The sequence below is a fragment of the Idiotropiscis lumnitzeri genome, chromosome 17 (genome assembly GCF_059441095.1).
Source record: "Idiotropiscis lumnitzeri isolate Australia: NSW breed Sydney's pygmy pipehorse chromosome 17, RoL_Ilum_1.0, whole genome shotgun sequence".
Classification (NCBI taxonomy): Eukaryota; Metazoa; Chordata; class Actinopteri; order Syngnathiformes; family Syngnathidae; genus Idiotropiscis; species Idiotropiscis lumnitzeri.
The window spans coordinates 3,429,594-3,447,160 of NC_142407.1; the positions used below are offsets into that span (position 1 = coordinate 3,429,594).

The window sequence follows — 17,567 nt, forward strand, 5'->3', positions numbered from 1 at the left end:
CTTTCCACAACTAAATGTATTTTTTATTTATTTTTTTCTGTGTCTTTTGCTGCCTAGTGTATATAGTGTGATAGTGGACACATGCTCCACTGCACTGTTGCAGCACCCAAATCTTCCAAGTGAGGGCACAATATTCACTCCGCACTGCATATGGTGTGTATCCATCAATATAATGCTCGTGGCAATGATTAATTCATATTTATTTTCTATTATTATCTATGTGATCGTAAATAGCTCACATCCTGAGAAATAATGGATATGACACAATTGGCCTATTTGTGTCCACCAGCTAAAGGTCGTTCAAGTCCACAACTTTTGGCTTTCAGTCAACCTCCACACCCCCTTCATCCTCTAACAGCCTTGAATAATCCTCAATGATTATCTGAGGAGGAAAATTGGAATAAAAATAGACTTCATGCTTATGGCAATTAATGGGCTTTATTGAGAAATATGAGCGGAATCTCTTTTGCGCTTGTATGGTAAATTGCGTTCCAAATGACGCACAAAAGGGATCATTTACACATAACAGTGATAATGGATTTCCTCAATGGCGAACTGCAGGCTGATGGCGCTGTGTCCCTGAATTGACATTCTGTACGCATTGATTGGAGAGTTTTAGTCTGTTTTGATTTTCAAATAAAGATTAGGAGTGGAACATATATCAAGCTGCTGGATATAGAAATACAACATTATACCAAAACAGAGTCAATTGTAAGACAGTATCAAATATTAAATGCACACGTCCGTAGAATATGTATCGTGGCCACCAATCTTTTAGACACTTAGAGCTTACCGTTTAATGTGAAGGGCTACCAGGTTGAAACACGCTTCAGAAATATCACATTTTATTTAATTTCCTTTAATTCTGTTATTGTTGACAATTATTATAGTTATCTATGTGGAGACAGTAAAGGTATGATCAGACAAATATCAACACTAAAGTCTTTGCAAGTAAGTTACATTTTCAAATCACCAGTTCTATATGGATCCTAGGAAATCACAATGTCACATAATGGTAAGCTAGTTTTTAAAACAGGCCCACAGGCTACTCATGCAGTCCTTTCAGGCTACCTGGTGCCTGTGAGCATCATGGTGAGCACTGTGAATTTTTATTTGAATGATGACACATGTTTATCTAGGAACATTAGTATGGAAATTGACTTCACTTGGTAATAAATATGCAATATATATTGTGAATGAAGAAATGCTGTACTGACTGCTAAAACATATGTTTACTTGTAAAAAAAAAAACATAATAAAAAATAAATAAATAAGTAGTGCCTCAAGATAACAATAACACATTTATTGATAAGATACGAACTCAACTCAGCTCACTTCACAACATTCTTCTGGTTGGCATAGTGAATGCATCTCCAAAAAAAAAAAGAAACCTCAAGCTGTTCAATACCACTCACATTTAGTGTACTGTCCAGCTAAACATCAAACAAAAACAATTCCACACTTTTAAATCAACCACATTAGTCCGCCATCTTAATACTAACACCTATGGGGAAATGCCATAGACAGGCTAACCAATAGCATCTGTTTGGCAGTGTTATAATTTAAGGACTGAATTTTTTAAGAAAAAGGGTGGAGTAACACATAAAAATAATTACAGGCATATATTCTTTATTCTCTGAAAAAGCAACTAATATTACTGCATATTATTGAGTAATTTAGATGAGTTGATTTCTATCTATCCGTCCATCCATCCAATCTCAAATAGGCGAATTCGCAGATACCAAACCGTGAGTATGCGGTGGTCCACTGCATTCTTCTTTTTCTGATGAAGGATGAGGTCTGACCAATCAGCGTCGCACTGGCAGCACATCATTTGCTCGCAGGCTTGTCTTTCACGTGGCAGGCCGGTTGAGTAGAGAGAAGGGGTGCTGCGGGGGGTGCAGATGATTGGCTACGGTGGCAGCTCAGGAGAGGCGGAAGGGAGGGAGGGGAGGTTAGCAGCTTGGTGAGAGCGGATGGAGGCTGAGAGAAGAGGGCGGGGGTGCGCTTTACCGCAGTATCACTAGATTTCTGCAGCACTCATCAAAACTCTGCGGCATGAAGACAAGAGCTGGGGGGGAGGGCACTCACTCGGACCGGGCTACCTCTTACTTTTAGTCTCCCCTTCTCCATCCTTAGATAGGCTTCTCTTTAATTTTTCCACCAATTTGCACTCATTTTGAGCTCCTCTATCACTTGATACAGGGTTCCCGCTTTCCTCATTGGCTAATTGGATTCCCATTGCATTAGGGCGCCTTTTCTACTGTTTTTAGGTTTCTACCCTTCTACAGTAAAATGGCAAAGGATGCGGAAAAGGGCAATTGGAAGGAGTATATATGGAACCCGAGGACAAGGGAGTTTCTGGGCAGGACAGCCAGCAGCTGGGGTGAGTACTGTACTGTCCAGCAACACAGCTACAGCAATGCAGCAAATATGGAACCTTGCAACGCATTCTGTATCTGATGTCTGTCTGCGGCTTTTAATATGCAAGTTGAAGTCGAGTGGCTGTTCACTTCACTCTGATGCTGCAAAAATGCGGCTGACGCCTGCACAAGCCGGCGGTTATTTTCCTTGGCTTTATTTATTAATTTATAGCACCGCTTCCATTGCGCAATGCGCTGAGCATAAGGGTGGAGGCATATGGTGCATCTGATAAATATTTTACAAGATTTAAACGTGGTTGGCCTATTGGGCAGCACACTTTGTAAGAAACAGGTTTCAGGCTTGTTGCAGTCTACGTCATCGTGCATTGAGGGAAGACACACTCATGCCTGGGTGAAGTTGGACAGGAGCAAGGCTTCCATGTCGGCATGATGTTATGAGTTAGCAGATCTTCACAATGAAAAAAGTGACTCTGAGTTGATCAAAAATTCATGCTGACAGGGAACACTGAATTGAAGAAAGTCAATGACAAAACTACAAGTAAAAAAAAAAAGCATCCCAGATGTCTGTGTGAAACTTTCCTGAAGAATGTGTAGTGCATATGGCTGCATTTGAATGACACTGGGAAATTATAATCTGAGTAAAGCCAAGAGCTAAATGCTATTTGTACCACGTCCACTTTGACCCAGCCCAGTATGAGGGATTTAAACCTAATCTAATGACTGCATTGGCATCACCTCAGGACGTTTTCTTTTGTAAAAAATGATAGGAGAAGTCACAAGTGGTTGAATAAAAATCTCTTCTCAAAAAACCTGATTCAACCCAAATCTGGGATTCATACAGACATCATTGTCGCTTCCGTTTGTTAGATCCTTCTGGCGTTGTGCCAGTTAATCCAGCTCAGTGTGTCCCAGGTACTTTTAGGTCGAGAGGCATTTTTAAGCTGTGCTCGCTTAAGGCCGCCTAATTGAGCTATTTTGGTAGTTAGCTACTACATGCAGCGCTGCTAGACTTAGCTTTTCACCTTTTAGCACGCTCCTAACCACGCACTTGCTTCATTCAACGCTTGTCAGATGGTTTTCATGTTTCCTTTTAGCAGAACTCACAGTTTACATGGTCATCCACATAATCATGTGTAGCCCATTACAGCAAAAAGCCTGTGGTGAAAACATCGCCTCAAATCGTTCCACTTCAAAATATGTTGAAATACGTTTCTCTTTTTTTGGAGAGATGGACACCTCTAATTTTGAACATAAACTACATAATCCCTTCCAAGGAAATGTCACATTCAAAGTACTGACAGGTCCATTCACATTGTAAAACAAAAAACCCATTGCGTTATATGCTCTCAAAATCAGACGTACCCCACCATAAAATAAACACTCCTTAATCGTAATCGTATCGCAACAGATGCACACCCCTAATACATATATATATATATATATATATATATATATATATATATTTGGCTGTCAAAATTAAAGCTTTAATTCAGATGATTTTTTAACTCAGTTAACTCAGTTTGATTTACTTCAAAAATAACTTGCATTCTTTGCAAATATTGTGCACATTATCTGTACATCTTTCGCAGGTCTCAGAACAAAACACCGTGTTCAAGTTACCACTGAGCCTTGCATAGCAACACTGCTGGAGTGCGACGCTTGTGCGCAGTTTTGAGAAATATTTTGAAGAAAAGTGCCTGTAAAGATGTCTCCATTTAGATCGTATTCAATAATCAAAGAAAGCTATTCGAACAGTCTGTGAATTAAATATACTTAATATTTAGTGATTTAAAATTAATTGCAAGATATTATTCAAGTAAATATCTGTTGCAAGCTTCGCAAAAAATATTAGTTGAATGTGATTACTCGCTCGCAATTAATCATGGAATATATATAAATATATATATATATATATATATTTATATATATTTCTCAATGGAGATGCCACAGTACTGCAAGTTCATTAATATTACAAGAACAAATTTATTGCATCATATCCTCTCGAAATGAGACGTACCCTATCGAAACGAACCGAATCAATTCGTTCCTTCTTAAAATGAACCATCATTGAATCATAACACAGCCCATGAGATGTGCATTGAATCGTCTTTTTACTGGAGTGATAAAAACCCCTCCTAGAGACTTAATCAGTGATACGATTGCAGCTTCTCCCAAAAAAGGTAGGCCGAGGACATGTGCATGATCCAATCGGGTCCAAAATAAAGACGGTGTTTTTAAAGAAAGCACATGAAAAGCATCGCATCTCAAAGACTTGAGTCATTTGTTTGATCAGCTCATTAAAAGAGCCATTGAACGGCATTCCCTTTACTAATTAATTCCGCATGTGCTTTGCTTTCAACTGCCAGGTGAAAAGTAGACACTTCTCTAGCTATCATCATGGTAGATGGCCTACTGTGAACCCAACACCCTCTTCTCCAAAGACTTGACCCTAGCACACTGTTTCCTCCTGGGCTAGTGTTATATTTGTGTTTATTGGATGACAGAAAATCCCATGAAAACGTGAAGGCTGTCTTTTCTGACATGCTCCATCTTTATGCATCATACTGTTTCACCCTCGATCTCTCTTAATCATCTTTAATATATATTTAATGAGTCCGCCTGCGCCGTATCCAATATCACCCCCCCCCCCGAACACTCTCCAAATGCAAATAATTAATTAGACACTCCTATGCACATTCACAAGAATCCCCTGTCGAGCATCCTTCCCTCAACATTTTGTTGTGGATTGCAGTGTGCCAATGCAGAAGGAGCCTGCTGACAGAGCCAGAGAGCAGCACGCTGGGGGGCATCCAGCAGAGGCATGGCGGTCAAGGGGCTCAGCTGCTACCCTGCGCAGGCCCCAGGTGTCGGTGCGGGAAATGGGGGCTGTGCGATAGAAAGTGCTATTTTTAAGACTCGCCACAGGAACGTCACAGACAGATGCTTCAAAAGCCAAAGAAGTAGTAAAGAGGATATATGGCTGGCTCATTATGCTCAAGCACACTGAGAGCGGTTTCTAATACAGTACATTGCCATGTAGTTAAGTAATAACAAGCATAAATAGACACATTTTTGTTTGTTAATCGCAGAAACTGAATGTTAAATGCTTAAAGGAAGTAAGATTATCATTGGCGCTTAAGTGCTATATTTTTTCGGATACATTGACGGATACTGTATCACAACAGTCTCCCTTGCAGTGTTCAATTAATTAAAAGACCTCCTGTATAACAACCCCCGCCCTCTGTCAGTGCAGTGTTCCCTCCACTGCAGTGCAGCTCTGTAATGAAATTGGTTGGCGAGCGACTATTCGATTCTTGTTTGATTAACACTATTCAGTGGTCGGGGACCAACAACGTAACATTTGATCAGATTTTTGCCAGTTGAAGGGATTAGTAATCTGAATGGAAACAGCTGCCGTTAATGTGAGTGAGACAGACGTGGGTGAATCTATGAATCCTTGTAATGAGGGGGAAAATGAAAGGATCTTCACGACTTGGTGAAGCGCAGGGTTAGTCACACAAGCTACTGTAGCTATATGTTGTATCTGACGGTGAGGATGACATGGACTGCACTGATCTCAATTTAAAGAGATAAGTTTAATGTGTCCATTGCGTGTTTAGTCTCAGCTGACCAGCGTAACCTCTTCAACAAAAGTACATTTTTATACAAAATGTCAACTGTGTGACTGAGCATCCCCAGACTGACTTTTATTGTTTGTTTGGTGCTGTTATAATGGTTGGGTAAGCCAGGTACTTTATTGATCAATTCAGGAAAAATCTCTCTTTATTAGATCTGCAGGTGTGCACTTTTTTCTTTCGGACATTCAATCAAAACTAAGCGGTGTCTTGTATGTGTGCTTCCGAAATCATGACTTGATTGAATGGTTTACATGCTTGCCATGGTGAAATTGATCATTTCCTTTCCTTGCCTGCAGGTCTCATCCTTCTCTTCTATTTAGTGTTTTACATCTTCCTGGCTGGCCTGTTTGCGCTTACCATGTACGTCATGCTGCAGACTTTGGATGACCACAAGCCGACCTGGCAAGACAGGCTCACCACACCAGGTGCAGTATAGTAACTGGAGTTAAGAACCACACAATCACAGGTCACTGTCTCTGTCACGGTATAGTGATTGTGCTTGCTTTTTTTCTGGCGCTCGCAGGGATGGTGATTAGACCCAAATCCGATGAGACTTTTGAGATTGTCTATAACATCCAGAAAACTGAGAGCTGGGACATGTACTCTCAGGCCCTGGACAATTTCCTGGAACGTATGTCTGAGACAGAATATTCCATAATATTTCATTTATAAGCCAATAAGAACTATTTCCTTTATTGTCTGTATCTAGCGAATCAATTTTCACGAGCAAAACCCCTGCAAACACATTTAAAGCTGGCTTTCCTCTGCAGCCTACAACAGCAGCGTCCAGGAGCAGAAAAATGACGAATGCAAACCAGACCAGTACTTCTTGCAGGAGGACAGCGGCGATGTGAAGAACAACCCCAAGCGCTCCTGTCAATTCAAACGCGACTTTCTGAAGGACTGCTCGGGACTCTCTGACCGTTACTATGGCTACCAGGACGGCAAGCCATGCATCATTATCAAGATGAATCGGGTATGAAAGAGCAGAGGAAGGAAAGGGATGGTGTTGCTAGGAGACATGGAGAGCCTGTGATAGTGGAACGGGTTGGGAATGAGAAAAAGAAAATTCCCAGTTTAAAAAAAAAAAGAAAAAAGAACAGCAACATCACACTATCAAATGTATTTTTAAATCAGGCTTTTTTATATTTGTTCCCTCCAGGTGATTGGAATGTTGCCAGGAAAGGATGGACAGGCTCCTTTTATCACCTGTGGCGCAAAGGTAACCCAGTAAATCTCAAAATAGCTCACATTATACTGCTCAGACTGTTTCATTTTCAAACGTGCATTGCTTTTTCTCGTGAATGTGCCACTCTCAGAGATACAAAGTTGGCAAAAATGAATGGGTAAGAATGAGTCCTATGAAATTTTTAGTTTGTGTTGGGTTCAGTTCCTCATAACAGTAGTTTATGGCTATCAAATTTCTTTTGGAGATGCAATTACACCTATATATATATATATATATATATATATATATATATTGTCATTAAGTATACCTGCACTAATGAAGTTACATGCAAAATAAAAATCATACTTTCATTGAACTACAAAGTATTTTTTATAATTTAACAAGTCAGTACATTATGTTTATTGATGTGGTTTCATTTTATGATAGTGTAAAACGGTACTGTATCATACTAACTGTTATTTTGCCCCATTATTTAACCAATTAAGGTCAACATGTTAGAAACAGCTCTTCATTGAATACAAGTCTTACTTTTTGACTGTGCAGGCTTACCTAATGAGGTGAGTGTAATAGAATACCTTAAAAGTCATGGGTAGTTATTAAGTGTATAGGAAAATCCAATGTGTCGTTTTGCTAGATGCCTAGAATAATAATAGATATTTATATATGCAGTACGAATACAGTATTTATATATGGGGCGCGGCATGTGGACGACTGGTTAGCACGATGGCTTCACAGTGCAGAGGTGCAGGGTTCAGTTCTGTCGCCGGCCTTCCTCAGTAGAGTTTGCATATAGAGGGAGGAAGGGGAGAGAAAAAGAGATTGAGAGAAAGAGAGAGCGAGAGAGAGAGATGCCCAGTTTTCTTGTCAGACCTTTTTTTACAGTGAGTGTTCATACATATGCGTTCGTGTGTGTTTAATCGACCATCAAACGAGAATGTGGGCGTCGGTTAATGAGATTTGAAGAAAAGTAGGAGATTAATGAGGCTCACCTCCCCACTCGCCTACATACACTCAAAGGAATTTTTAGGCCATAACACATGAAATTGTTCCACCCCCACAGAGAGAAGACACTGACAAAATTGGAGAATTGATCTACTTTCCTCCCAATGGCACTTTCAACCTTATGTACTACCCTTACTATGGCAAGAAAGCTCAGGTAAGATGTCCTGGATCAAAATAATGTTGTTTCTTTTGTTAGATTGCAAATGTACCCGATACGTATATTTGAACTTTGGCTTGCTTTGTCCGTTGTTTTCGTTCCAGGTGAACTACTCCCAGCCTTTAGTTGCCGTCAAATTCCTTAACATCACCGTCAATGAAGACGTCAACATCGAGTGCAAAATCAACGCCAACAACATTCCCTCTGGGAGCGAAAGAGACAAGTTTGCTGGACGAGTGTCTTTCAAGCTGAGGATCAACACCATTAACTAGGTTTTAAAGCCTTTTCCCACCTCTGAAAAATAATGCTCTGCAACATTGCACATGCACAGAAACATATTGCAGCATTCCCGCCCTTTGTGAGTTTTGTTTACAACCCCCTCCAAAATATACATGGGGTGGACATTGATTGTCCAGGTGTGTGACGAGATAATGCAAGAATAAAGGGTGGTAATCCTGCAATTATTTCTGTCTATGAGCTGGGGGACAAATTCGTTTCTGTAAATTCATTTGAGGTGATGTCTATTTATACTGCATGACAAACGAAAAGGGGATATGAAGGAAAAGTTTGCAAGGACCAGTAACACCACTGTATTGCTGCTCCTATCTTGCTGCCTCAATATAGAGAATCCCTCTATATGTCATACACACCAATACAAAATGTGCAATCTGCAATTTTTATTTAGATAATATCATAACCTCAGAGCTGGACTAGGGATGGGCATACGACTAAATTTTCCTTGATTGACAAGGGGGGATTAACCATCAATAAATCTATTGTTATTTTTGAAATATTTTTATTTATATTCTTAAAACCGAATCAACAGCACCTCTGCTAGTTGAAGCTGAGTATTGCACACTATTTTGTCACAATTGCTTCCAGGTGTGTATCAATCAACGCTTCACGGAATTTCTAACAAACATCACTATGCCCATCCCTAAACCTAACTTGTTGCACTCAAAAGACTAATCCGACCGTATATATATATATATATATATATATATATATATTGATGGGTGGATGCTGAGATGAAGCCATTTTGCATGTGTGTATTGTCTTTCTTGTGCTATGAGGGTAGGAGTCCCCAATGTCCCCACTCTTTGTTCAGTGTGGGAAAAAAAAGGTTTTGTGATGCCACTGACCACCAGGAGGGACCACCGTGTAAGCAATGGAAATCAACAGAAATCATAGAAGACGAAGAGGAGTTTGAAAACCTTTAAGTGTGTGCTTGTGGCTTCAGCGTGTATGTTTGGTAGGTCGACACATTTCATACCATGGGTCGGGAAATTGCATGCATTGTGCAATAGTCATTAATCCCTATATTATGAATGATAGATACCATTATTTAGAGCTGACTAATTCCGCATCAACATCACATACGTTTGGATGAGTTGAGAGCATCGATCAGTTTAACACGTTTTACAAGGTCTTCCTGCCATTATTTCAGAAACACAACCTTACACTGTCTCCAGTTCACCTAATTTGCGTTTTTTTTGTATGTGTGGAAATACTTGAAATTAGGTGAATTGATGATTCGAGTTGTGATCAGCTCAAACCTTCACTCCAATATAAAAATTATTTTTGCACCCCGTCATGCCCCAATTTTTTGTTTTTGGTTTTCATTGCTGTTTGTATAAATATCCACATTGGTATATAAAAGTATTTTTTTCTTTTTGCTTGTATTAATTTGTCAGACCTCTCAAATTTATCATTCATATTTTTATTGATTTGCATTGCTGTGCTTTTTTTTTTAGACCCTGAATTGAATTCCTCTACACAGTTTTTAAGGAGGAAATCATAATTATAGTGATCGTTTGTGTATGTTCCCTTTATCATCCAAAATCATCCCGCTTTGCATTTTTATGTTGACAAAGTCTTGTATCTTCAATATATGACTTGGTCGATTGATATTGCAAAGGCCTCAAATAACCAAACTGGACATTTACTTCATATTTCATATTAAAATGAGTGACGTTTTCATATAATTTCAAATCCAAGAATCTCTATCATCTAATATGATCCAGCCATTTTAATTCGGCAAACGCGAGTAAAGCATTTTAGTAGATATCATCTCAAGACTTTTATCACCCCATCCCTGATTTTTTTCAGTACATTCACACACATGCTTCTCTGATGTTGCTGCAACACTTAATTTCACGATAATCTCTTAATCTGGTGGGCTAATCCAGAGCCTGCACGGTGAACTTCTTTGCCCTATTTAGTTGCTCCTCCTCCTTGTCATTGCCTCCAAAATAGAGTTGAAACAAGGATCATTCATTTATCAGTGCATTTAGCCCAGAAATTTGATTCATAATTCATCTAACAGCCTTTATATTACACAACACTATCTACATTTTTCTTTCTTGCGCCGTCTGCATGTGAAGATGAGTTCTTCAACCAAAGATCCTCATTCCACTGATTCCACTCATACCACTTTCAGTTTTCGTTAAGTAACACCGTGTTCGAGAGCAAATGTCAGAAAAAATATGTGGTGCAGAGATACCGTAGGATTCATGTGAGTGCAAAAAGCAGCTGTGATATAAAAAAACCGACTGACTCTTACATAATAGTAATACTCACAAAACGTGTTTGACAAAGACATAACAGTGCCTCCTGGTGGACAGAACGTGTTGTTGCCAGTGTCCAGTTTATTCTCTCATCTCCGTTTATCAATTTCCGCTGATAATTTGGAGATGTCCTCAGAAAGCAATATCCTTCTTTCCCGTGCGGCCATGGGATTCATGGAAAACGGATGTAACAAAACGTGTGCGAGAGCAAAGCGTCAAAAGGCAACAACCGAGAGAAACTATTATTTGTGACAGACTATTTTTATTGCAGTTTTGTTGTAAAGTTTAGCGAATGTATCATCTCGGATTGTATCGTGTTACTGGAGACACTTGGACGGTTTTCATTATTAATTCATCAAATGGTATAGATAATTTGGTTGACAAAGCTCTCTCGTTTGTTTTTGTATTCTCCGTGTGCGTGTGCGTGTGCGCGTGTGCGTGTGTTTGTGTGCGTGATGTTTCCACCTTTTGCCCCATCGTATAAGGTTTTCTGGTTTGCAATGAAGGAGAAGTAAAGTTGTGTGTAAACCTTTCCCAGACACAATGTGTTCCAGCCAAATATATGAAAAAGAACTGTAATATAGAGATTTTTCTAGAAGAAATCCAAAACAAACGAAAAAATCGCCCCCACCCTCTCCCCTTCTTGAAACAACCCTCATATAAAATCATACAAAGGAATGTGGTACAAAGAGGGGAAAAAAACGCTCAGTTTTGTTGCCCAAATGGATGATGACTCTATTTTGTATTTGTATTTTTTTGCTCTGACTGTATGTATATTTTTGCTCATGTTTACTGCAAAACAAGATAGAGAATTAATAAATGTCATTTAAGGGAACCAAACATCAAACGTGTGGCCTCTGCCTTGGAGCTCTTTTTCAAATTGCAAAGGTGGAACTGCAGGGAAAAGTATCTCCAAATGCCAAACTTCAATGGGTAGGTGCAATCTCATGTAATCTCATTGATTTTAATCCTCCCAGCACACAATACCAGTGTTTCAGGCTTAGTGGTTACTGGTTAGTAATTACTAGTAGCCTTAGTGGTTATGATGTAATAGTATGAGCCATTAAGTGTTGTAAATGCGGTGAGTGAGGGATCAGTGACACGCAGCAATGTACAGGTCAAAGGTTGAAGGTCTTCTTTTTAATCATATTTTTTAATCACATTTTCCACAATCACAGTGATTTATGATTTTCCCCCTCACCATAAATCCTTTTTTTATTTGTCACATTGAATATCTAATTGTAGTCCACCACATGACAGGAACGTATTGTACTTTCTCTCCAAGTCTCACAATAAGTCTCTTCCTCTTCGCTCATTACCTTTGTCTGCCCTGTCACCGTCTTCTTAGAAAGAGAGCGCACACAGCAGGAAAAGAGAGACAGGACGGATTACCTGGCATTAGTGGTATTTGCAGGTTTAAAATAGTCTCATCAAGACCAGTACAGAGTTTGCGATTCGAGCAGCTCTTTATCATTTCTAACCCTGATTCCCCAATATTTTAAAATATCATCATATGTTATTCAGCAAAAAGAGAGAAGGCTGTAACCACAAATATATATGTTGCCAAATAGGCACCTTTATTTATTTTTTTATTGAGAATTATTTCAGTTCAAAAACTTATTATACTACTGACACGTTAATACCTCACAGTTCCATCGTAGTGAAGCACCATATTTATTAAGCATATAAAACTAATTTCAATCACCGACAATAGATCCCAGAGCTAATTTATCAATTTAGGATAGGAGCCCTCGAGGACTGGAGTTGGTGACCCTTGATTTAGACCGACATATATTTCGAGGTAGTGCTCTTACTCTCCAGGAATTACATTTGCAGTTAGAGATCAAGGCAGTTTTAACAAACATTAGCATCAAGGCACTGGATGGTTTTACCTAATAACCACAATTGTTAATTTACTTATAAACTGACTGTATAAACAGAATACTGTTGAATTTTGTATGCTTGCACCTTTGTTTGTCACCAGTTTTACAAATCAGCCTCCAGCATATACAAAATCTATTTTGACATCAGTTCCAGTTAGGCTGGCTAGGCTGGCTATGCTGTAATAACGTGAGGAGCACATTGTTTACTGAATTTAAGGCTCTCTTAGATGCAATTCTGCAGGGTCAAAGGTTTGGGTTATGAAAAAAAATAATCTAAAAGCGATGTTTGCACATCCTGTATGCACAGCTGCCATAAATATAGCACGAGGAAAACACATAGGTGGTCCTGTAGATATAGCCCCTGCCTAATCAATAAATTATATATTATCATGGACTTTAAACCAACAACATGGATCCATTAGTAAACTGTTTGCTTTGCTAAGAAGTTGAGTCAGTGATTCCCAAACAGTGTGCCGTGACAGGTCATCCAGGGTTCAGTGGGAAATGATCCAATTCATTTTTCAGAAAATTACAATACAATCAATCAGTTTGGGTAGCCCTCTTGTTGCCATTCAAATAATAAAATGAGTTATGCAAGCAGATTAGATTTGTGTTCAATTTTCAAAATGGACACTTTTAGTGTTGGTTTTGTTTGTTTGTTTTTGTCTAATGTGAAATGGGTGCCTTGGTTCAATAAAGGTTGGGAAACACTGGGTGAAGTTTGCTGTCAACAGAGGCGCCACCTGCTGGCCATTTGAATGAATGCAATATTAAGGCACTTCCATCGGCTTCTTTTCAAAGCTCAATTACATCATTAGCTGCCTTAATTGGGAAATCAAGTCAAACATTTTCTTTACCATAGTATGTTCTATGCAGCCCCATTATATTTGCGAATATAAATATTAATCAGAATACTGTTTAACCTCATGGGGGAACACAACTGATGTAAAGAACATTTTGACTTGGTTTCCCAAGCGTCTCTGGGCACATATGGAAACATTCTCTTTAGTGAATTTAGTACCAAAAACAAATTGACTGTCCTGTGTTTAGAAAGAAATGGCAATTTAAATTGTAATACTATTTGTTCATTCACATTTTGACCAGTTTTGATTCCCAAGAATCCACAGTGTTCAATATGGTAACAATAAAGGATTCTGTCTGGGGAGCCTTTTCTATGGCAAATCCAGCATGCCATTGTCCTCTAGAGCTTTCTGCGTCCTGTCATATACAACTCCGATGGCCCGAACTACCCTTCCCAGGACTGTGCCCAGCTCCTCCTGGTTCTGCACACACAACAACTTAAAGAAGAAGCCCCTCTCGGGCATGGCGATGAACGCCAGCTCGGCAGCCCTGCGCACAAACCAGGAATGGTAGTTGGCTAGGGTGGTCTTGTAGGCCTCACGGCACAGCTCCGATGGGCTCCTGAGCCGACCCGTTGCGGGGATTTCAGCCAGCTTGTCTAGAAAGAGCTTGAGCCAAAGCAGAGCTCGGTGCAGCCGCAGAAGAGTCCGGCATCCAGAGTCCGTCTGGTGGTCGAAGTCCACTAAGCCGCGTTTCAACTCCACCCAGATCATGGAACGTACTGAGTGGTAAGAACGCTGTGAGGTCTCCAAATTCTTTACTCCAGTCGCCGGGCTCACGGTGTTTTCAGAATCTGGATTCAACTCTGCTTCAGGGCTAGCCTCGGCAAGAAGGGACAATTCCCGGATAATCGAGGTTTTGGTTTCTATCTCTTTAGATATAAGGCCAACCATGGGGCCTAAAGCATCCATAAACCTGTAGGACACGTAACGATTATGAATCATCATCATCATCCTGATTATACAACATCATAAATGAAATCATTGTTTCACGACACTGAAGTAACATCTTTATCTCATGTTCTTACTTCACAAGCTCATCCCAGCTGGATAGATAAGGCTGCAGCAGCACGTCCGAGGTGAAGGCCGGTGATGCCAGCAGGTGTTTGAGTAGCAGTGACACCTGGAAGGTCTGTCCGGGGCACTCCTCCAGCACTTGGGGGCCCTGGGACCCTTTGGATGCGCTGCTGTTGGACAGCTGGTGTAGCTGACGAGAGGGGGGGGTTAAGACCAAGAAAAATCTACCACAGTCAACTAAATTTGTTAATGGTTTTCTTGACTAATTGAGTCAACGTACCTCGTTCACTTGATTGTAACCTTTTAGACAAGCGTCCCAGTGGTAATCCAAACTTCCATCTGCATTAGCGACAATAAAAATGAACATTTTGGTGTTTGACAGCCAGTTGTGTTCTGTATAAAAAAGTAAACACGGCAATCGTACTTTACACTCAGTTACTAAATGTTACTGTGTTACTCGAATAAGAGTATGGCAACATTATTGCTAGTAAGATATTGTTTAATTACTATATAATCACTTAAGGTATATAACCAATTTCACTACATTTGCTTGAAATTCATTATATATTTAAACATGTATCAAATAAAATCCATGCAGTATCTTGATTGAGCTATCTATGCCAGGAGAGAGAAGTTTACTTCATGTGTCGGAGTGTCTGGCATTTTTGCACAACCCATAGCCACAAAAGCTGCCATTGAGTATCAATTCCGTGGGCGACCTCAGCAAGCCGAGTCATCCGTAACCTAAAAGTCTAGCCTCCAAACCTGTATTGTGTGCTTCCCGTCACACAGCAGGGCTGATTTGTCATCAGCCACCAGGCTCCATTTTTCGGACAAGGATGACTATTGAGCGGTTAGAAAAAGAGGTCACAAGGTCTGCGTTGTCCATCAGTTTTGAAGAAGTAGAGAAAATGAGCTGTAAGATATTATTGATCTGCTTTTCTAAACTTTAACGTTGTTACAACACTTTATTAAAACGAGTTTTAAAACTGACAAAGATGACCTATTGTAGGACATTACACTTACATTTAATAACATTTTTACAGTAATATAGAAACAGAAATTGTTCTGGCTATAGTGAGGCTTTTGGTGTCAATTTTAACCTAAGTTACAACACAATACAATACAACTTTATTAATAAATATGTTCCTTTTCCTGTAAGTCAATGGCTGGTTGATACATAAACCATTTAGCCCCATGGCATGCCAAATCAATTAAATCCTTTTTTTTATTCAATATGCTATGATTCATTTGCATCACCCCGCTCTTTACTGCCACTGATTTAGACCATATACATTCCTAACAAGGGAGGGGTTGTATTGATTTTTTGTACAATGCATACACAAAGAGAGAGAGCGTGTGAGAGAGAGAGAAAGAGAAAATTACTCACGGAGCCAAAGTGTGCCGAGGAAGATCAGCAGGACTAAGATAGCCAAGGCAGCCTTGCTATTCACACCCATGTTGAAGTCCACTTTCTTGGCTGCAGTCTTGCTCCCTCTCAGTCTCTTTTCTCCTCCAATTCCTCAGTGTCTCACATGAGTCCTTGTCCCTTGCACTGCCTGTTACCACAATCACTTTCTTGGCCAGACCCCTTTGCCTCTGAAGCCCACCACCCCACCCTTTGCCCTCAAACCTTTCATACTCCTCCCCAAGGCCTTAAATCAAAAGTTGTATCCACCATTGTGCCTCACAGAGTGCTCCCATCTATAAGTGCACTAGTGCTGCCGCTGTTTTTTGACACCCACCCCTCCGCACTACCACGAGTCACGCCTGCAGTCGCTTTTTCTCTCATTCCCTTTCATTCACGTGCCTTCCTTTGCCTTTGTGTCTCAGTGATCCTTCAAGGTGCTGTTGCTCAATGTGAGAGGGTCCAGAGATCACTCCGAGATCAGCAGTGGTTGGCTGATAAAGCAGAGCTAACGCAGCGTGTCCGCCGCTAACCCCCACCCTCCCCTTCTTCTTCTTCCTCCACATGCATCTCCTACAGTACATACGTGTGTGCTATATTCCTGGCCAGCTTGAGTAAACACTAACTTTCCTCCCACCAATGCCCCCCCTGTTCTCACTCTCCCGTTCTCTCCCCCCTTCACTCCTTCCACGCGGACCATTCAGAGCACTACAGCTTACAACATACATCACATGGAGGAAAACATGAAGGTTTAAGATCAACTAGAAACATTTAAAAAAAGACCCCACTATGACAGCAAAGCATTCCGATCTTTGTCTCGTTATTAATTTTACTAAACAACCTGTCTATGTATTGATCAAGCTGAGGTCCACCCACATGTGTCAATGTGTTCCAAGGAGGCCAGTGAAATTTTTAAACATCTGGAATGCTTCATTCTTGAATGTTGGAGTAATTACTTATGGTCGTGTAGCTACCACGTCTCCATGATAATCACAGGAAGTTCTCTTCAACACCAGCATTGCCTCTTCCTTGACTGTGGAAATATGAACAGACATTGAATCTTCACACTCAAGCAGAACCACATGTATGTTCCTAAAGAGGGGCTTTACAATGCTATTTCTCAGTTGCGAAGCGGGAAAGAAATGAAAGCATTCATTATAATGCTGGGAGGAGCTGGTCATGCGGCTTTTATTCCATGCAGCCAATGGATGATCCCATTTGAAACACGCAGTAATAGAAGAGGGGGGCGACCGAATTGCAGTGGGAAACATGTGACCCACTAAGACGACCCGAGCTGCTTGCCTCTGCTTAGCAACTTCTGTGATTTACGTTCTGTATAAGCAATAAACATATGTTATATCAAGGCTAGAAAGAAGTCGACCATTGTGCCTTGCGCAACACTGCCAAGTTAAAACATGGGGTCCAAAAGCACAATACTGAGGGGAGATGTTTATGTATATGG

At 40.2% G+C, this 17,567-nt stretch overlaps 2 protein-coding genes across 4 annotated transcripts; one reads left to right on the forward strand and one right to left on the reverse strand.

The window, feature by feature from the left end:
• The first annotated feature begins 1,966 nt into the window (after positions 1-1,966).
• atp1b2b (ATPase Na+/K+ transporting subunit beta 2b) lies at positions 1,967-11,777 on the forward strand. 2 transcript variants are annotated; one of them, XM_088279192.1, is made up of 8 exons: positions 1,967-2,386; positions 6,319-6,447; positions 6,546-6,653; positions 6,793-6,998; positions 7,185-7,244; positions 7,342-7,368; positions 8,272-8,367; positions 8,475-11,777. In XM_088279192.1, the coding sequence occupies exons 1-8, from the start codon at positions 2,296-2,298 to the stop codon at positions 8,640-8,642; spliced, it is 885 nt and encodes a 294-aa protein (XP_088135318.1). In that variant the 5' UTR covers positions 1,967-2,295; the 3' UTR covers positions 8,643-11,777. The 2 variants fall into 2 exon arrangements, with proteins under 2 accessions (XP_088135318.1, XP_088135319.1); XM_088279193.1 differs by lacking the exon at positions 7,342-7,368 and having other exon boundaries at positions 1,968-2,386.
• Positions 11,778-12,110: 333 nt separating this feature from the next.
• On the reverse strand, positions 12,111-16,581 carry gltpd2b (glycolipid transfer protein domain containing 2b). 2 transcript variants are annotated; one of them, XM_088279817.1, is made up of 4 exons: positions 16,088-16,581; positions 14,978-15,090; positions 14,709-14,887; positions 12,111-14,596 (listed from the first exon to the last, which is right to left on the reverse strand). In XM_088279817.1, exons 1-4 carry the CDS (start codon positions 16,155-16,157, stop codon positions 13,993-13,995), a joined length of 966 nt encoding a protein of 321 aa, XP_088135943.1. In that variant the 5' UTR covers positions 16,158-16,581; the 3' UTR covers positions 12,111-13,992. The 2 variants fall into 2 exon arrangements, with proteins under 2 accessions (XP_088135943.1, XP_088135944.1); XM_088279818.1 differs by having other exon boundaries at positions 14,978-15,036; positions 16,088-16,579.
• Between the last annotated feature and the right edge of the window lie 986 nt (positions 16,582-17,567).

Coding starts and splice junctions, on each gene's coding strand:
- atp1b2b (XM_088279192.1), top strand. CDS start 2,296: ATGGCAAAGGATGCGGAAAAGGGCAATTGGAAGGAGTATATATGGAAC. Junction 6,448..6,545: donor AGACAGGCTCACCACACCAG/GTGCAGTATAGT, acceptor TGGCGCTCGCAG/GGATGGTGATTAGACCCAAA. Junction 7,245..7,341: donor TTATCACCTGTGGCGCAAAG/GTAACCCAGTAA, acceptor TGCCACTCTCAG/AGATACAAAGTTGGCAAAAA.
- gltpd2b (XM_088279817.1), bottom strand. CDS start 16,157: ATGGGTGTGAATAGCAAGGCTGCCTTGGCTATCTTAGTCCTGCTGATC. Junction 14,888..14,977: donor GTTACAATCAAGTGAACGAG/GTACGTTGACTC, acceptor CCCTCTCGTCAG/CTACACCAGCTGTCCAACAG. Junction 14,597..14,708: donor AGCTGGGATGAGCTTGTGAA/GTAAGAACATGA, acceptor CGTGTCCTACAG/GTTTATGGATGCTTTAGGCC.